Raw genomic sequence first — 17,146 nt, 5'->3', positions numbered from 1 at the left:
TTCCCAAAGGAGGGAATGACACAGAAAAACTCAGGGAGCTATTTGCATCAGGGATTTGTGTAACCTGGGTCCTAGTAATGTTGCAAGGGACAGTGACAAGTTCCTTTCCTCTCCTTCTTTTTTTCTTTTCTTCAGACTGTAGCAAGAATATGAAGGCTGGGTGCAGTGGCACATGCCTATAATCCCAGCAGCTCAGGAAGCTGAGGCAGGAGGATGGCGAGTTCAAAGCCAGCCTCAGCAACTTACTTAGCAAGACCCTGTCTCTAAATAAAATACAAAAAAGGGCTGGGGATGAGGCTCAGAGGCTAAATGCCCCTTAATTGAAGCCCCAAAACCAATTTAAAAAAAAAGGAATCTGAATAGCATAAGCACTGAAGAGAACTCAGCTGTCTAGTGTACCAGGGTTCACAAGATCAGAAGGGCAGCACCCTGGCCAAGGCAGCTATAGGAGGCTGTGATGAGGTCAGCAGTACATGATCCAAGGGCATTGGAGGGAGGAACAAGAAGACCGTTTCTATACACACCAGGAATCCCATGGGGTCTTCTAGATATACCTGGGAGGAATTCTGAGGTAAGCTAAGTCCTATAATTCTGCAGATAGGGAGTTGAGCCAGCTAGATCAAGGTTATCAGTGATAAATTCCTCTTTTAAAAAAGCTCATGAACCAAGAACTTGACTCCAGGCTTTGAGATACACATTATGCATACGCAACCAGGGCTTTTCTCCTCCTGCCAAGGTTCCAGAAGGATGGGAGAGAATAGAAGCAGCCTATAGTTTCAGTGAGTCCCCCCAAAATTCATGTGTTGGGAACTTAACCCTCAAAATCATTTCTTTATGGTATTTCTTAGTGGGGCCTTTGAGAGGTAACTAGGGTTAGATGAGGTCATGAAGGTGGGGACCAGTATGGCATTAGTGGTTTTTTAAAAAGAGGAGGAGATGGACATGGGCTAGTGTGTTTGCTCTGTCTCACCACATGGTGTCCTGGGCCATGTTATTATGCAGCAAGAAGGGCCTCACCAGATGCTGAGAAGATGCCATTCGCCACATTCTTGGACTTCCCAGCTTCCAGAACCAGGAGCTAAATAAATCTCTGTTCTTTCTAAATTTCACGGTCTCATGCATTTTGCAACAGAAAACGAACCTGAGACAGCCTGGCCTCCTGGGGAAACCTACCTCATCCCCCATGTGGGGCTGGAACTCAAACTTGAGTGGAGGGCAGAAGACCTGGTTGCACATGTCCATGACGGTGTGCTTGTCGCTCCGGGAGTCCAGGCTGTCCACAGCATTCTCAATCACATCCAGCCCCTCATGGCGTGAAGTCTCCAAGTTGTACTCAGCTGAGAGGTAGGTCCGGAAGGTGCGGGCCAGGCTGGCATGAAAGCCCAAATCACAGCACTTGGGAAGAGGCAAGGACAGAGGGTGCAGATGACAGCTGGGATGGTGACTTACAATCACCTCCCATTCCACAGCACTTTGCACACAAACCACTCCAAAGCTCGCAGAAGATGTTGGGGGTTGATATTTGCACGATAGCAGCGCTTCTCTCAGCTCCCCAAATTCACCGCATTCCTTCTCATCTCTAGGTTTTCATGCATGTGTCTCCTCTGCCTGAAATACTCTTCCCTCCAGATTCAGCTTCCTCCAGAAAGCCTTCCTGATGTACTCCACACTTAGGGGAGTTTGTGTCAGTGTCCTCACTGCAGGGGCCCAGGTTTCCCTGCATCTCTTACTGTGACCCCTGCAACTACTTATTGACGTGTCCTGTGTAGGAAGACCCGCTGGCTTTGGCCTACTGCAGCACCTCACATCCTAGACCACAGAGGTGTTGAATAAATATTTGGTAAATGAATGAATGAAAAAGGCGAAAGATGGGGCTGGGGTTGTGGCCCAGTGGTAATGTGCTTGCCTAGCATGTGTGAGGCACTGGGTTTGATTCTCAGGACCACATATAAATAAATAAAGTTCCATCAACAACTAAAAAAAAAAAAAAAAAAAAAAAAGGCGAAAGAGCCAAAAGGAAAGTTGAAAGGCAGAAAAGAGGGAAGGTCTGGTCTTAAGCCATTTAGAAAGCTGAGTGTCCCCCCTTCCCTTAGGATGGTAATAATGGGTCCTCTCTGCAGCCAAAGGAAAAGCAAAGATCCACTGACTTCCTCACAGGACACCAAGGTCACAGGAAAAGGATTCTGTGATCAGTACTGAGCCTTTACTGGGCATCTCCAGAGTCCACCTGTACAGGAAGGTGGAGAGGAAAGGAACAGTCTGGGCTCCAACACAGATGCCCTAGAAGCCCTCCTGATGCTGCTGCTCACAGTGTCCTTCCTCAAGCCTGTGGTCCTCCAGCTGGCATTGCAGATCTGTGTGCCCTCTGCATCTGCTTAGGCTGCCTGATGTCTCCCACAACAACATCCCCAGGAGCTAATCTACGCCACTGTCTGATTCACTATCTCCTTCCACGTGTGCCTGGTTGATTGGACTTAGGGGTACAGAATATATTAACATCTTCTTTACTACACTGAGATTTCCAAGGGCACCAACTGTGAATGTCTACCCCCCAACCCCACACCCAGCAAAGGACCTAGGCATAGCAGCATACCTGGGAAGCGGGAGTTGAATGCACTCATGACTGCCCAAGCCATGCTTGGAGGGTCATCAGAGGCTCCCCTCATCCATGAATAGAAATCCTGGGGTTTCACACACAGCCCAGGCCACACCCAGTGCCCTCCCCCTCCAAGCAGCACTCAAAAACCTGGCCACCCTGCACATCAGCCTCAGCTAAGGACCAAGTCCCTCCTTCAGGTGATGAGATGCACCAGCCTTGGTGTGGCCCCATCAGTTCCACGCTCCCCAGGATGCTCACATCAATCAGATCAGAGACATCATGGATGTAGTATTTGCTTATAGCTGCGTTGGTGGCTGCCAGGTTCAGCAGGTAGTCGTTCCGGGCCTTTGTGCATTTCAGCTTGTTCTCAGAATACTTTGCCTGCCTCTGGAAGAAGAAAAGAGTAGATGTCAGGGCCAAGCCCACATCTATAGGCTACCTCCATGCCAGGGAGTAAGGTTCAGACCCTGCATCGAGATCACTTCACATGGCACAAGCAGCCAGTGACACTATGTGACACCTAGCTGCCTTTGGGTGGTATCAGGATGGGTTATAAATAAAACCCCTACTCAGCACCCTCCAGTGGCTTTCCAAGCTGCTTGTGACTGCTTCGGGGGAGCTGCTTCTGTTCTGGGCCGCCTGGCAGGGAAGAGCAAGGAGTAAGTAGGGTGGAAAGATATACTTGCCCCTTTCAGACTGATGAGTCCCAGGGTAGGGTAAAACAACAAGTCTCCTGAAAGAAACAGGGTTTTCCTCTCTCACCTAGACATTCTTATTCTGATTCGATTTGTAGCTTTTTAGTAGAGAAGCCCCATTGGCAGTCTTTTTTTTTTTTTGGTAGTGGGGATTGAACCCAAGGACACTCTACCACAGAGCCACTCTGAGCCCTTTTATTTCTATTTTGAGACAGGGTCTGTAAGTTGCTAAGGGCCTCACTAAGTTGCCAAGACTGACCTTGAACTTACAATTCTCCCGCCTAAACCTCCAAAGCCACGGGGATTACAGTGTGCACTACCACGCCCAGCCAGTCTTTTGATTTTTTTTTCCAGAGACCTTCCCTGACTCTTCTCCGAGGTCCTCTTAGTCTGAGAACACCCAGCACACTCCTCCTGACATTTATATCCTGTGTTGGCCATGTTCCTGACCCTCAGGGAAAGCTTTGATATTCCTGACCCATTTCTGTGGCCCACTATAAATCTGAGACCATTTTTAGCCCTTTGTGGACTCATGAACTTTTATACTTGGAGATGATCATAAAGGCATCTAGTTGAACTCTTTTATTTTATAGGTGAGGAAATGAGAATGGGAGAAGCCACTTGTCCAAGAGCCAACTGACTACTCAGCATACACTCTGAACTAGAAAAGAGTCTCCAAAACCCCAGTTGATCCTCTGTCTATACCTGTACATTTCCCTCTATGTTATAGTCCTATAATTCATGACTGGTTATTTTAATTTATTTTTACTACATTCATGGAGTTGTACAACCATCACTACCACCTAAATTTTAGAACATTTTTATCCCCTAAAAAGAAACTGCACATATTAGCAGCCACTCCTCATTCTCCTCTTCCTCAGCCCCTGAAAACCAACAGTTGCCTTTCTATCTCTCTGGACATTTCATACAAATTAAATTGTACAAAACATGGTTTTCATGACTGTTAGCATGTTTCCACTTAGCACGTTATCTAGGTTCACCTATGTTGGGCATATGTCAGTGCTTACATCCCTTTTATGGCTGAATAACATTCCATTTTATGGACAGAGTACATTTTACTCATCCATTTACGAACATTTGAGTTGTTTCCAATTTGAGGCTATCATGAATAATGCATCTATGAACAGTCATGAATATATTTTTACATGGACATGTTTTTTGTTGTTGTTGTTTATTTTGGTACTAGGGATTGCACCTAGAAGCACTTTACCTCTGAGCCACATCCTCAGCTCTTTTTTATTATTTTTATTTTGAGACAGAGTTTCACTAAATGGTCGGGGCTGGCCTTGAACTTGCAATCCTCCTGCTTCATCCTCCTGAGCCACTGGGATTATAGGTATATGCCACCATGCCCAGTTTATTGTTTTTATTTTGAGATAGGGTCTCACTAAGTTGCTGAGGCTGCCCATGAACTTACAATTCTACTGCCATAGCCTCCTGAGTTGCTGGGATTATATGTGTGCATCATACACCCAGCTGCATAAAATGTTTTAAATTCTCTTGGGTAGACACCTAAGTGTGGAACAGTTGAATCACATGGTTATTTGGTCTCTGTTTTACATTTTTAGGAGCTTCAAGGTTGTTTTCCAAAGTGATATACCATGTTACATTCCTTCCAGCAACATGTAAAGATCCCAGTCTCCACATCCTCACCAATACTTCTCATTGCCTGCTTTTTCATTCTATCCATTCAAGTGGCTATGAAGCAGTATTCCATTATGATTGTGATTTGCATTTCCTTAATTATTACTGATGCTGAACATCTGTTTATGTACTTATTTAACACCTATATATAGCTTATCCAAGTCCAGTTGTGTTTTGTTCCCACTCAATTGCCTACAATTTTTAGAGTTAAGGGACTCTATACTCATAGAATTAGACTCAGAAGCCCAGATAAACATCTGGTGCAATGTGTGGCAGATAGAGCTCTGTGAAGATTTCATGGTAGCATAGAATGAAAGAATGTGGCAAATTCAGCAAGAATATCATAATCTTTCCAGAAGAAAGGAACCTTAGAAGTCACTTAGTTTAGAATGAGAAGAACAGCGTGTATACTGCCTTCGAACTTCCCTGGCTATGTTTGATGTCACCGAATGATCACAGCACCACTTCTAACAAAGCCTGGAGAGGGCTTTGCAACCCTCCACATAGTGCTCTGGGCAGCCACGAGCAATGGATAAGAGCTGACATGAGAGACAAAGCTTTGGGCCATCCCTGTCAGGACTGAACACTGAGGTTCAGGGGTGCTATAAATGTGGCATTTGCAAAACTCAGCTAAAGACTATTTCAGAGCTGATGTATGGTGATCCTAAAACTCTGGGCTTTGGCTTGGCAATGGCAATTTCACAAAAGGCCCTTCACCAGGGTCCTAGGTGCTGCCTAGTAGCCAATGCTGCTCTTTCTTGTTGGGACACACTGAGACCCACTCAACTCTGCTATCTGGTCCTAGCCAACAGATGGCCTCTGGACCAAGCATGCCTTCCACTAATGCCTGCTGATTCCCATCCTGGGTATGTGCTTGCTGAACATGAATTCTGTCACCCCAGTTCATCTCTCTAGTCAGCTCAGCACCTCTGCTGCCTATTGACTATGGCAACATCTGGGCTTTAAAAGAGCTGGCAGAGGCCTGGCCAGCCTGCCTCCTCCACAACACTGACCTCCAAGAGAGCAGGTGCTACAGCACCCTTCTGCTTTCACACCCCAGGGTGCAGAGGAACAAGGCAGAGCCAAGGCTGTCAGCTCTTAGCTGAGCACACAGCCCTATCTGTCATGTCCTGACCCCCGTCTCTCCCAGCCCGAGGCCCCACTCACCTTCTCCTTCATCTTCTCAATCTTCTTCACAGAGCTGCGACGCTGGGGCCGGTCCTCGTGCCGAAGGAGGTTCATGCTGAGATCTCCTGACTTGTTAAACTGCTTCTCCTCCTGCTTCTCAGCTTCCTTTAGCTTGCTTTCTGCACTAATGCTCTCTGCATGGTACATGTGGTAGGTTTTCATGACCTGGGGATGCACAAATTGGAAACACCAGCAGTCTGTCACGGCCCAACATGGTCCCCCCCTCCTGCTCCCAGCCCTACCTCAAGTTCTGCACCACATCTGTGCCCACTTCTTCCAGTGACACATCGAGTGTTTGCCATTCTTTACTTTTGCACAAACTTTCTAAGGACTGGAAATGATTCTGATTGTCATCAATAGCAGCTGCTTTGTGACCATCACTATTACTGTTATCACCATTGTCAACATCATCACACTCCTACTGGGTCAGACCAGGCTCGGAAAGAGGAAACTGCAAAAGGTAACCACAGCCCCCGAGCCTTTCGGGTTCTCAGAAGTGATAGGGCAAGCTTGACCTTTCCCCAGTCATCCTTTCCAGCCCCACCAGCTGTGACCTCTGCATCATCACCAGCACCATCATCACCACCATCCCTGATTTGAGCTGACAGTTTAAGAACATTGAACTTTCAATTGACTTCAGAAAAATGTTACAAACTCTGGAGAACCTTAGATAATGTGGAAAAAAATTATTCTCTACTATGTTTCTCTCTCCTTCCTTAATCCTGAATGTTTTACCACCCTCAGCGCCCCCAAAATTTATAAAACAATAAATGCCTAAAAAAATACAGCCAACTTTTCTTCAAGAACTTGATGGAATGCGTTGTTGTCTGCATTCTACTCATTTTGGTTCGCTTGCAGTTGTAATAAAGGTCCTAAAACCCCCTTCTGCTGATTTCCACGTTGAACCACCAGTTGTTTCAAGGGCTCATTTTCAAACAATTGGGTGGGCCAGAAGCTTGTAGTATCAATGTGCTCCCGACCTCTAGTGGCCAAAAGGAAGGACTGCAGGCTCATAGGAAAGTTATCTGTATCATCTTTCAAGTAAAAAAAAAAAAAAAAAAAACACCCCTAAGAATTGGGAACACCTGTATAGCCTATTCCCCTTCCTGGATGCCCTCCTCTGCCCCTCCACAATCACAGACACTCCTGATTTCTTCACTTCCTCATCACATTGCTGCTGCTGTTCATTTCTGGACCCACCCTTCCTGAGTTCAATGCTTCCTGCCTCATCCACTTTTTCTATTTCAGCTTCTGAGTCTGATTATCTCACCAACAATCTATCATCTGTGTTGAGTAGCTCTCAGAGAGACAGAGCATTTCTATTTGTATCTAGCTCTTCCTGCCCAATCATCCATGCTTGTACCCATCCAATCACTTAGAGGCATCCCAGCTGGATGCCTTCCCCTCCCATATTTCCTGTGCTTCATTTTCTCTTTCTCCCTTTGCCTTGTTTTCTTTTATTCTTCTTGATCCACAGAGTATTCATCCCACTTTCCAACAAGCCAAACTTCCCAGGATAGACTCCTAAATGCATTTCAGAAATCCCCTGCTTGGTGAACACAGCCTGAGAACTCTGGGGCCAACCTCCCTGTGATCTCATGGATTCCTGATCCCAAGGGAAACAGTGAACTCAGTTGCCCAGAGTGATGTGTCAGACGGCTGCCACTAGAGTCTACCTGGGGGCCTCTCTGAGATGAGCTTATTTATACCAGAATCCTCTAGCTATTTATTTTCTTTATTGAATTACAGATGTCCCTTGGTATTCATGGAGGATTGGTTCCAGGACCCCCCACAGATAGCAAAGTCTGCAAATACTCAATCCCTTATATAAAACAGCAGAGTATTTGCATAAAATATAAGCATGTCCTTCCAAGTACTTTAAATCATCTCTAGATTACTTACCTCATGCAATGTAAATGCTATATAAATAGCTGTTGTACTGTATTGTTTAAGGGATAATGATAAGAAAAAGGTCTGTACGTGATCAGCTTAGATGCAATTTTTTCCTGAAGATTTGTGATCTGTTGTTGGCTGAATCCATGGATACAGAACCCATGAATGTGAAGGGCTGACTGTACCTGGAACAAGAGTTCAGTGTGGAAAGTCCTTAGCTCAATAGCCTGCTTGTGTCTGCTTGATATTGTCAATCCAGGATGTTTTAAGCCATATTTAAACTTATCTATTACTTTAAAGTTTAAAAACATCTTTCTATTATCTCCTTCTATTGGAGAAGCAATTCAAGCTGTTCTTACCACAATCCCTGGGGCAGCATGATAACAACAAGAGCAGTAGCTGTTTGTTGAGCACTTACTGCTACCTGTCAGTACTTGTTCTAAGCACTTCACATATACTGCTCAATTTATTTCCCACAAAACCCCTATGAAATAGGACCCTGGGATCCCTGCCTTACAGATGAGGAAACCATGGCTTCAAATAGCTCGGGTGAGCTTCTTGAGGTCACAAAGCCAACATGTTGCAAAGCCAAGGTGGCCAACCCCACAGCCAAGACCTGATAGGCACAGACCTGTTGTGCCTTTCTGGAACTTTTCCTCAACCAGGAAATAGAAATGGATGGGTCCTCTAGCTCACAGGTATTCAGAAGACCTGGTTTTGAGTCTCAACTGCATCCCTCTGTGCTGGGTGACGTGGACAGGCTTTTCCTTTCTGTGCCTTCCTGGTGAAGCTCAGACAGGGGTAGATAGAAAAGAGCTCTGCAAACTACGAAAGTGACTGGCTGGTGGCAGCTGGGTGCAGAGCTTGGAAGAGCCAGAGGTGGATGTGGATGTTCAACTAAGGCCGAGGCACTGAAACCAGAGGTTTGTGAAGAGGCACTTGTTCCCTTGTTGCTTAGGGAGGGCCGGCCTTTCCCAGCCCTGCAGGATCTTCTGGGGAGGTTCCACCTGAACAGTTCTAGGGAAGGGTGTCATAAGGACATGTAAGCAGAGACCACTCTTCTTGGACTCAGTTCAGTTTTATGGATTCTCAGAATATAAGAGCCCAAAGGCTCTCCAGAAATCTTGTTGCATTAATCCCTTACTGAAGGAAGCCAAGGGCTCAGAAATACCAAGTGTGTGCTCCAAAGTCACAGAGCCAGTAAGGCACAACTGAGACCAGCATCTTTTGATCCATAGGGACGGCCATTTCTGGTAACCACACTATCTTTGGCATCTTCCCAGATGTACAGTCCTTCAGAACTCTAATTTAAATGAAAAGAAAGCAAACAGAATCCAAAAGTTGACAGCATCAATAAAGAGACATGTTGGGGGCAGGATAAGGGTCAGTTGATAGAGAACAGATTTTCAATGACTTAGTCATGTGTGCCTCTCCTGCCCCAGGGGCTCGGCTAGCCCCAGCACAATAAGCTTTTCACCTCCAGCATCTGGGTATAGGAGAACCCCCCGGACAAGGCATGCGAAGACATCCCAAAGTTTCAGTCTGATCACCTACACTCTACATGGCCTATGTTCTCTGTAGAACTTTATGTCTGCTTTAATTTACTCACTTGTAAGGTTTATACAATATATTGACTGAATTCTATTCTAATTTTACCTCTTTTTTTTCTTCTTCTTCTTCTTCTTTTTTTTTTTTTTTTTTTTTTTTTTTTTTACAGTGCTGGGAGTCAAACCCAGGGCCCAGGGCATGCTAGTTGCAGGCAAGCACTGAATTCCTCCTTCAGCCCCTCTTGTCCCAACTAAAATACCAAGTCTGGAGGGCCGGGACCTCATGTTCATGATGATATTCCATAAACTAAAGCAGAGATGAGTAGCCAATAAGTATTAATATATAATTGAATGAGGGAATGAATGCTTGGGTGGATGGATTAAATAAATCAATGGTGAGATGAATACAGATGGTTGGATGGATGAATATATAGGGAGATGGGTGCATGCATGGATGGACGGATAGACAGGTGGGCGGATAAGTGACTACATGGTGAGTAATCAATGTATGGATGGGTGGATAGAAGGGAAAGGGGAATACAGGAGGGAAGGTACAGTTCTACTGCCTTTGATCTAGTGAATATATTCAGGAGTAGAAAGTCAACTATACTTTCAACCATTAAATATTTACCCAATAGTTGATTACATACCAGGCACTATACTAGGAACTATACCAGGAAACACTGCAATATATAAGATATATGAAGTCTCTGCCCTCAGAAATACACAAAGTAGAGGGGACACAGATAATCATACAAGCAATTGTCACAAGGTGTGACAAGTGCTACAGTGCATGGAGTACAGGATATCATGGAAAGACTGCCTGGAGGAAGTGACAACTAAACTGAACCTTGAAGGAAGAGCAGCTGTTACATTCAGGGTCAGGACTTGGTATGGGTGCAGTGTCCCAGACCAAGGGAATAGGGTGGGCAGTAAGCCTTGGAAAGCAGGAGACAGTTAAGTCCGAGGAACAGCTTATAGATAGAAGAGAAGAAGGTGTTTGCGCACTACCCAATGGAGCCACTGCTTTTTCCTCCCACAGCTACCCATCTCAGTGGACATCCGTGTTTTTTCTCTGTCCAGGATCATCCAGTCTTTCTTCTTCAGGAAGAGCTTCCTAATTTTCTTTGAGAACCCCGCCCCAATTCCCCTCTACTAGTCTCAGCCACATGGCTCATGAGAAACTGACATTACCCTTCAATCCTGGGGTGGGTGTGAGACCCAGTCATGGCCAGTTGGTGAACATTAGGCTCATCTGGCCAGAATGTTGGGACTCATGAGCTCAGACAAGTCAATGAGAGGTGCCCTGGCTGGGAGGAAGTGAGCTTACAGTGCTGGGACCACCTTTGTCACCAAATGGGAGAAGCCTGCCAGATCATGAAGCCCACAAAGAGGAAAACAAAACCCAAAGGAGTTAAAGGCTGGGGCCATGAAAGGAAGGAAGAGAGGGAGCAAGGGAGAGAGGGAAGGAACAAGGGAAGAAAGAAGGGAGGGAGGGAAGAAAAGAAAAGAAAAGGACAAAGTAGGGAGGTGGGTTCTATTGCCTTGGAACTATTGAGTATACTGATTGGAGGGGGAAGAAGAGCTGTGTGCCAGGACTTTCCAAATGTGTTCTCATTGCTACTATATGGAGGACAGTGGTTCTCTACCCTCATAGAGTGCACACGCCATTGGTGAGACAGACAAGGAAATAAGTGTGTGAGCCTCTGGAGGCAGCTACTGCTGTTGCTGCTCAGGTGACCCCACAGACTGCCATTTTTACACAGCTAGTGCTATGGTTTGAATGTGTCCGCTGAAGTTCAAGTGTTGGAAAATTACTCCCCATTGAAACAGTGCTGGAGGATTTGTTACAGAAGCAAGTTCAGTCTTCTCTGCCATCTTGATCTGGACCTCTCTTGCCCTCCTGCCTTCCTCCATGGGATGATACAGCACAAAGCCCTCACCTGGTTCTGGGCCCATGCTCTTGAACTTCACAGACTCCAGAACCATAAGCCAAATATCTCTGATCTTTATAAATCACACATTCTCAGGTATTTGGTTACTGCAGCATCACACTGATGAAAACAGTCAATTTGCTGAATTTTCTGACCCTAGCCACTGAATGAATCCTAAAGACAGACTTCCTTCTCTCCTAGCCACTACACACTACCTGTATCAGGCGTAGTCCAAGCTGGTCAAGCTTAGTGCAGTGGCTGGTGGACAGTATCATCTGGCTGAGCAAGAGCCTCAAGTCCCATACTCTGGCTGCCCCTTCTTTGATGTCTTCTGTGTTTCCCCTATGGCTTCCCAAATGCCATCTCTCCTCTACTGCCTCTGTGATGCCCAAGAAAGTGCATCACCCACACCACCTTCCCTGGCCCTTCAGACTATGACAATCCCCACTAAGACACTATGACAGTGTCTCATTATCTAGACACAGCTGGCAACCAATAAATATATTCTGAGTGAATGAGTGTCTTCCCAGGAGAGTTGAAAGAGGTGAGGAGTTACCTAGAGGGGACCTCATCTCCCAGGTCTTCTGAGGATCAATTCTATTCCATGATGAAACTATGAGGGAGCAATATGAAGACAGAGGCTTGAAAGGAGCCTTAGACTTCCTCTAGCTCCATGCCTTCATCCTATGGGTGGAGGAAATCAAGGACCAGAGCCAAACTAACTTGTGCTAGGTCAGGATTTCCCAGCATATGAGAAGGGAATTATTTGTGTAAGCAAGATGATTTCAACATCACCAATATATTATTAACCCCCTTTCAATGTTCTTGGGATCCTTCTGGTGCCTCAGGAGGACATGTGTTTAATGCCTCTCTTTTTTGGTACTGGGAATTGAACCCAGGGGCACTCAACCACTGAACCACATTCCCAGCCCTTTTTATATACATATTTATTTAGAGACAGGGTCTCACCAAGTTGCTTAGGGCCTCGCTAAGCAACTGGAGCTAGCTTTGAACTTGCAATCCTCCTGCCTCAGCCTCCCGAGCTGCTAGGATTACAGGCATGTGCCACTGCACCCTGCCTGTTTAATGCTGCTTTACAGCTATGCCTCAGGCACCGGTGAGACTGGGCAATGCTACTCATCCTCCTACTTATACCACATTCTTTCATTTGCTCACGTGAGATATTATTTTCTCCCCAAAGAAATATATGGACATGTGGTTGGTCCTCAGTATCCACAGGTTCCACAAATTTAACTAACTTGTCGGTAGAGAACTTTAGAAGAAAAATTGTGTCTCTACTGAACATGTACAGATTTTTTTTTCTTATTATTTCCCAAACAATGCAGCATAACAACTACTGGCATGGCATTTACATTGCATAGATATTGTAAGTAATCTAGAGATTAAAGTATAGAGAAGGATGTGCATAGGCTCTATGCAGATATGCCTCTTTATGCAAGGAAACTGAACATCTCCAGATTTTGGTATCTGCAGGGAATTCTGGAAACAATCCTCCTCTGTGAATACTGAGGGAGAACTGTGGTTGACAAATGTTTATATAATTTAATGTATTTATTTAAGTAGCTCAGGCAAGTACTTACGCACACAGACTGGTTCAGGCTCCGCTGCTCCCCAGCTGGGTGACCCCATGTGTGCTACCTGGCCTCTCTATGCCTCAGATTTATCATCACTAAAACGGAATGTAATAATACCATCTCCTGAAAAGTCTTATGGTGAGAATGAAACGAATGAGCACACAAAACATTAGACCAGTTCCCAGTTCAAGATGAGCACCACATGTGAGAGGTGAGATAGGCACATGAGGGATGCCCAGACATGCTTCTGATGGATGGATAAAATACTTCTAGAATGTACTGCTAACTGACACAAGTAACTAGTAACTGAAGGCATATGAAGGTAAGAATCAGGCCTGGAAGATGAACTTCTTGCAGGACATCTTTTTGAATTGTTTAATTACTGCTAGGGTTTTTCTTGTTGCTGTTTTTTCTCAAGGCATGTATGATCTAATTCTAAATTTAAAAAAGGAGACTATTTTTACAGGAAAGTCCTCTAGCTCAAGTCTGGAACATGCAGAACACAGCAGGCTTGGAGGCTGGGAAGTCAAGCAGGAAGTTATGGCACCTTCTAGGGCAGAACATACTTGGAACTCAGTTGGGCCAGTGGCAAAAGGAGGTTGTAGAAAAAGGAAAGATTCAGAACTTTGCAGGAACGATATGTATGCTTCACTCGTTCATAAAAGACACAGTGATAACCCCTAATGTTGGCTAGGCACTAGGCCAACCTCTGTAGCATGTACTCTCCTCAGTCTAATTCTAGATAGATGAGTTGGAAATACCCCCATATTCTAGGGAAGGGCTGGATTCTGAGGCTTTGCCTGACAGGGCCTTGAATCCAGATCCATCTGCCACTAAAACCTGTGTTCTTTCCAATACACACAGCTGCTTTTTCACTAATTAATTAGGATGGGGAGAGAGTGTGGGCAATTAAAAGAAAAATATTAAGTAAGTGATAGAGGGTTCCAATGCTATGTCAAAACCATGGGGATTTGCCTGAAGGTCATTCTAGAAAGATATCCAGACAGCCTGGGAAGGATTTGTGAAAAGAATCCCGGTTCCCGACCTCTCATTCTGAGGCTATCTCCAGCTGTCCAATCCCTGAGGGCAGACATCAGGTGGAGGCGCCTTTGCACAGATTTGTCTGGAGGTCCAAGTGGATTTCATACCCCAACCCAGTGCACAATCAAATCAAACCTTGGCTCTGTAAAAGGCAGAGCCCACTCATTACTCCAATCACTGTCTACCTGTCACCAGCTGCTGCTGGGTATGGACACTCACAGGGCCCCTCCCACTCTTCCCTGACCAAAATCACAGTGACTCCTCCTGCAGCTCTGTGCTGGGGGTAGAGCGACCCACCCAGCAGTTCTGTCCCAGGCTGGAGTAGAGCAGTTCTGTCCTAGCCTGGAGTAGAGTGACCAAGTACAAAGGAGGGGGTGCAATGGGGGGTGCTGGGGTGCCAGTTGGTTATAACACAACAGATGCATTTCATGATCTAGAAACATACTGACAACCTAAGCATATTTTTAGCTGAACAATGACAACAGAGTGAAGCTTTTTGGTTATCTGTTGTTTTGTCTTGGTTCTGCTGCTGGCCCACAGTCTCATTGCCTGCCCTTTTTTCCTCCCAAGCCAACATATGACCAAAGCTATAATGTGTCAGACTGATGGGACTTCAGGCAAAAATGTGGTTAAGGGGTGTGTGTGTGCGTATGCAACATGTAACGTGCATACATTGTGCTAATGTGTGCATGTGTGCTAGTGTATAATGCTTAAATGTGAGTATGTACCTACACACATGCTTGTGCTAGTGTGTCTGCATATGTGTTAATGTGCCCGTGAGTGTATATGTGCACACACACCTGTGCAAGCATGCTTCAGTGAGGAGTGACGAGGCCTGGGCAGAGGGAAGGCTTGCTGAGTGAATGCAAGAAGGAATAAGGGAACAAGATACCCAGGCCTGCAGTCTCCTCTGCATCCTTCCTGGTCCCAGATAGAGATGAGCCTCTCCTCAGGAAGGAGATAGATGGCCATCAGCACATATCTCCATCACCATTATGCCCAGAAGTTCCCCTCACAGACCCCCTCCTCCTTTATAGAACATTAAAAAAAGAAAAGAATGGGGTTTACTGGATCATCCTTTCTCTACGTCATCAATTCCTGTTACTATGGTCATGAAGCTGGGCTGGGGAATAAAGGGCTCTAAAAAGACTTGTGGAACCCAAATGGTAACTAGAAGCCCTTAGCAATTAAGCATGATGAGGGGGCAGCAGGGGAACACACAGCAACTGGGTGGCCATGGTGGACAGTTCACAAAGGGGAACCAATAGTTCCAGGCATTGCTGCAGATACAGCCCTTCTCACTGTGACTGTGCAGTGACTACCTCGGAGGGAGGAGCTCACTTTCTATCCTTGCCCCCAGGCTTGGATGTGATGTGCTTTGGCAAAGGGATTTGACAAATGTGGCCTGAGCAGAACCTTGAAAAGTGCTTGCCTATGAGATCTGCTCACTTTGGTTTCTTTTTTTTTTTAATTGGCCAGAAATTAGCTCAGCCCAAATTACAAACCCACAGAATCAAGAACAAACAAAATGGCAGCTGTTTTAAGCCCCTAAATTTTGAGGTGGTTGTTATGCAGCAATTGATGACTGCTACAAAGGCCTTTAATAAGTCATTTACTTCTCTGTGCCCTCGTTTCTTTACCTGCAAAATGTGAGTGCTCATTCAGTAATACATAACAAGTACTTAATACAATGTGAAATCTATCCTACGCACTCACTAAAGAGCCAGTTGTCATTGTCATCCCTGTTTTGACAAGACAAGGTTTAACCCACTTGGCCAGGCTAGTAAGCAGTGCAATAGGAAGTCAAAAGCACATCTGTGTGTAATCAGTTGGCTCCACTGAGATCCTCTACTAGAATTCCTGTTCTCTTCCTTTCTTCCCCTCTGTTTCTTTAACCCATTAAGTCTCAAGTTTTCAATTCTAAAAATATTTCAATGAAAGTGACAGCTGCATTAAAATAGATTTGGAGATAATAACATAGAGCCCATTTATTATATAATTTATTATTAATAATAATGATAATGTCATTGACAATATTAGTATCTTCACTAACCATTTACCTATGAGTTTTCTCAGAAGAATGGAACTCTAAAATAATGAATATTTAAGGGCTGGGGTTGTAGCTTAGCAGTAAAGCATTTGCCTGGCACGTGCAAAGGCCTGGGTTTGATCCTCAGCACCACATAAAAATAAATAAAATAAAGGTACTGTGCAACTACAACTAAGAAATAAATATTTTTAAAAAAATGAATATTTATTTCAAAGTTACCATGTTGCTCAATTTAAGTTTTTTAGGTGTTCCATAAATGGCAAGACGGGACATAATATGTTAATTCCTATCCTTCCAAAGGCACCAAGCTCAAGTTCATCTCTTATTACTGTGGCCCACCTGGGGCCATCAGTTTTCTGAATCCTGTCCTTCTTTTCCTCTCTTCCCCACTCCTTCTCTCAATCAATCTCTCACACGTCTGCTCACATCCTCTCATGTCTTCACTCAAGAAACAAGCACTGAAGGCTTCAAGGAGGTCAGCACTATGAAGGGCTCTGGGCACACGGTGGAGAACAAGTTTCACCCCTTGTCCTCCACACTGTTCCTGTTCGGGGTCTCCCATGCAAGCCCACGTGTCTACAAGTACTAGGCTCCATCTTGGGTTATATCAACAGTTCACATGTTTTATTCCTTCTCTCTGCCCAGATTCTCCACTCCTTGTAGGCAAAAATCAATTCCTCTCATTTATTCACAATCCATTCCTCTTCCTCTGCTTAGTCAGCACCCAGGGAGCACCAAGGATGGGCAAGAACCTGAGAGAAAGAACAACTCTGAAATGTTCCCGATCCCCCATGATGCCCTACAGTGGCAATGGGTCCAGAGCAGGCAGCCCCAGATGCTTGAATTTAATGCTTTTGACTAGGGTCATCCCTCATTATCTGTGCAGGGTGGTTCCAGGCACCTCCCACATCAAAATCCACACTCGCTCAGGTCCCCTAC

At 45.2% G+C, this 17,146-nt stretch overlaps 1 protein-coding gene across 2 annotated transcripts in view; it reads right to left on the bottom strand.

Moving 5' to 3' along the window:
- The window catches only part of Srgap3 (SLIT-ROBO Rho GTPase activating protein 3), a 246,053-nt gene that overhangs the window by 58,308 nt on the left and 170,599 nt on the right, over positions 1-17,146 (bottom strand). For both annotated transcript variants that reach the window (XM_076841053.1, XM_076841055.1), the window contains exons 5-7: positions 6,127-6,312; positions 2,858-2,986; positions 1,174-1,395 (exon numbers count right to left, since the gene is read on the bottom strand). In XM_076841053.1, coding sequence (XP_076697168.1) covers positions 1,174-1,395; positions 2,858-2,986; positions 6,127-6,312 — 537 coding nt within the window. The remainder of the gene's footprint in view (positions 1-1,173; positions 1,396-2,857; positions 2,987-6,126; positions 6,313-17,146) is intronic.

This window comes from Callospermophilus lateralis, chromosome 20 (assembly GCF_048772815.1).
Source record: "Callospermophilus lateralis isolate mCalLat2 chromosome 20, mCalLat2.hap1, whole genome shotgun sequence".
NCBI classification, from domain to species: Eukaryota; Metazoa; Chordata; class Mammalia; order Rodentia; family Sciuridae; genus Callospermophilus; species Callospermophilus lateralis.
Note: the sequence above shows the minus strand (reverse complement) of the source record. Positions and strands in the feature narration are given on the sequence as shown.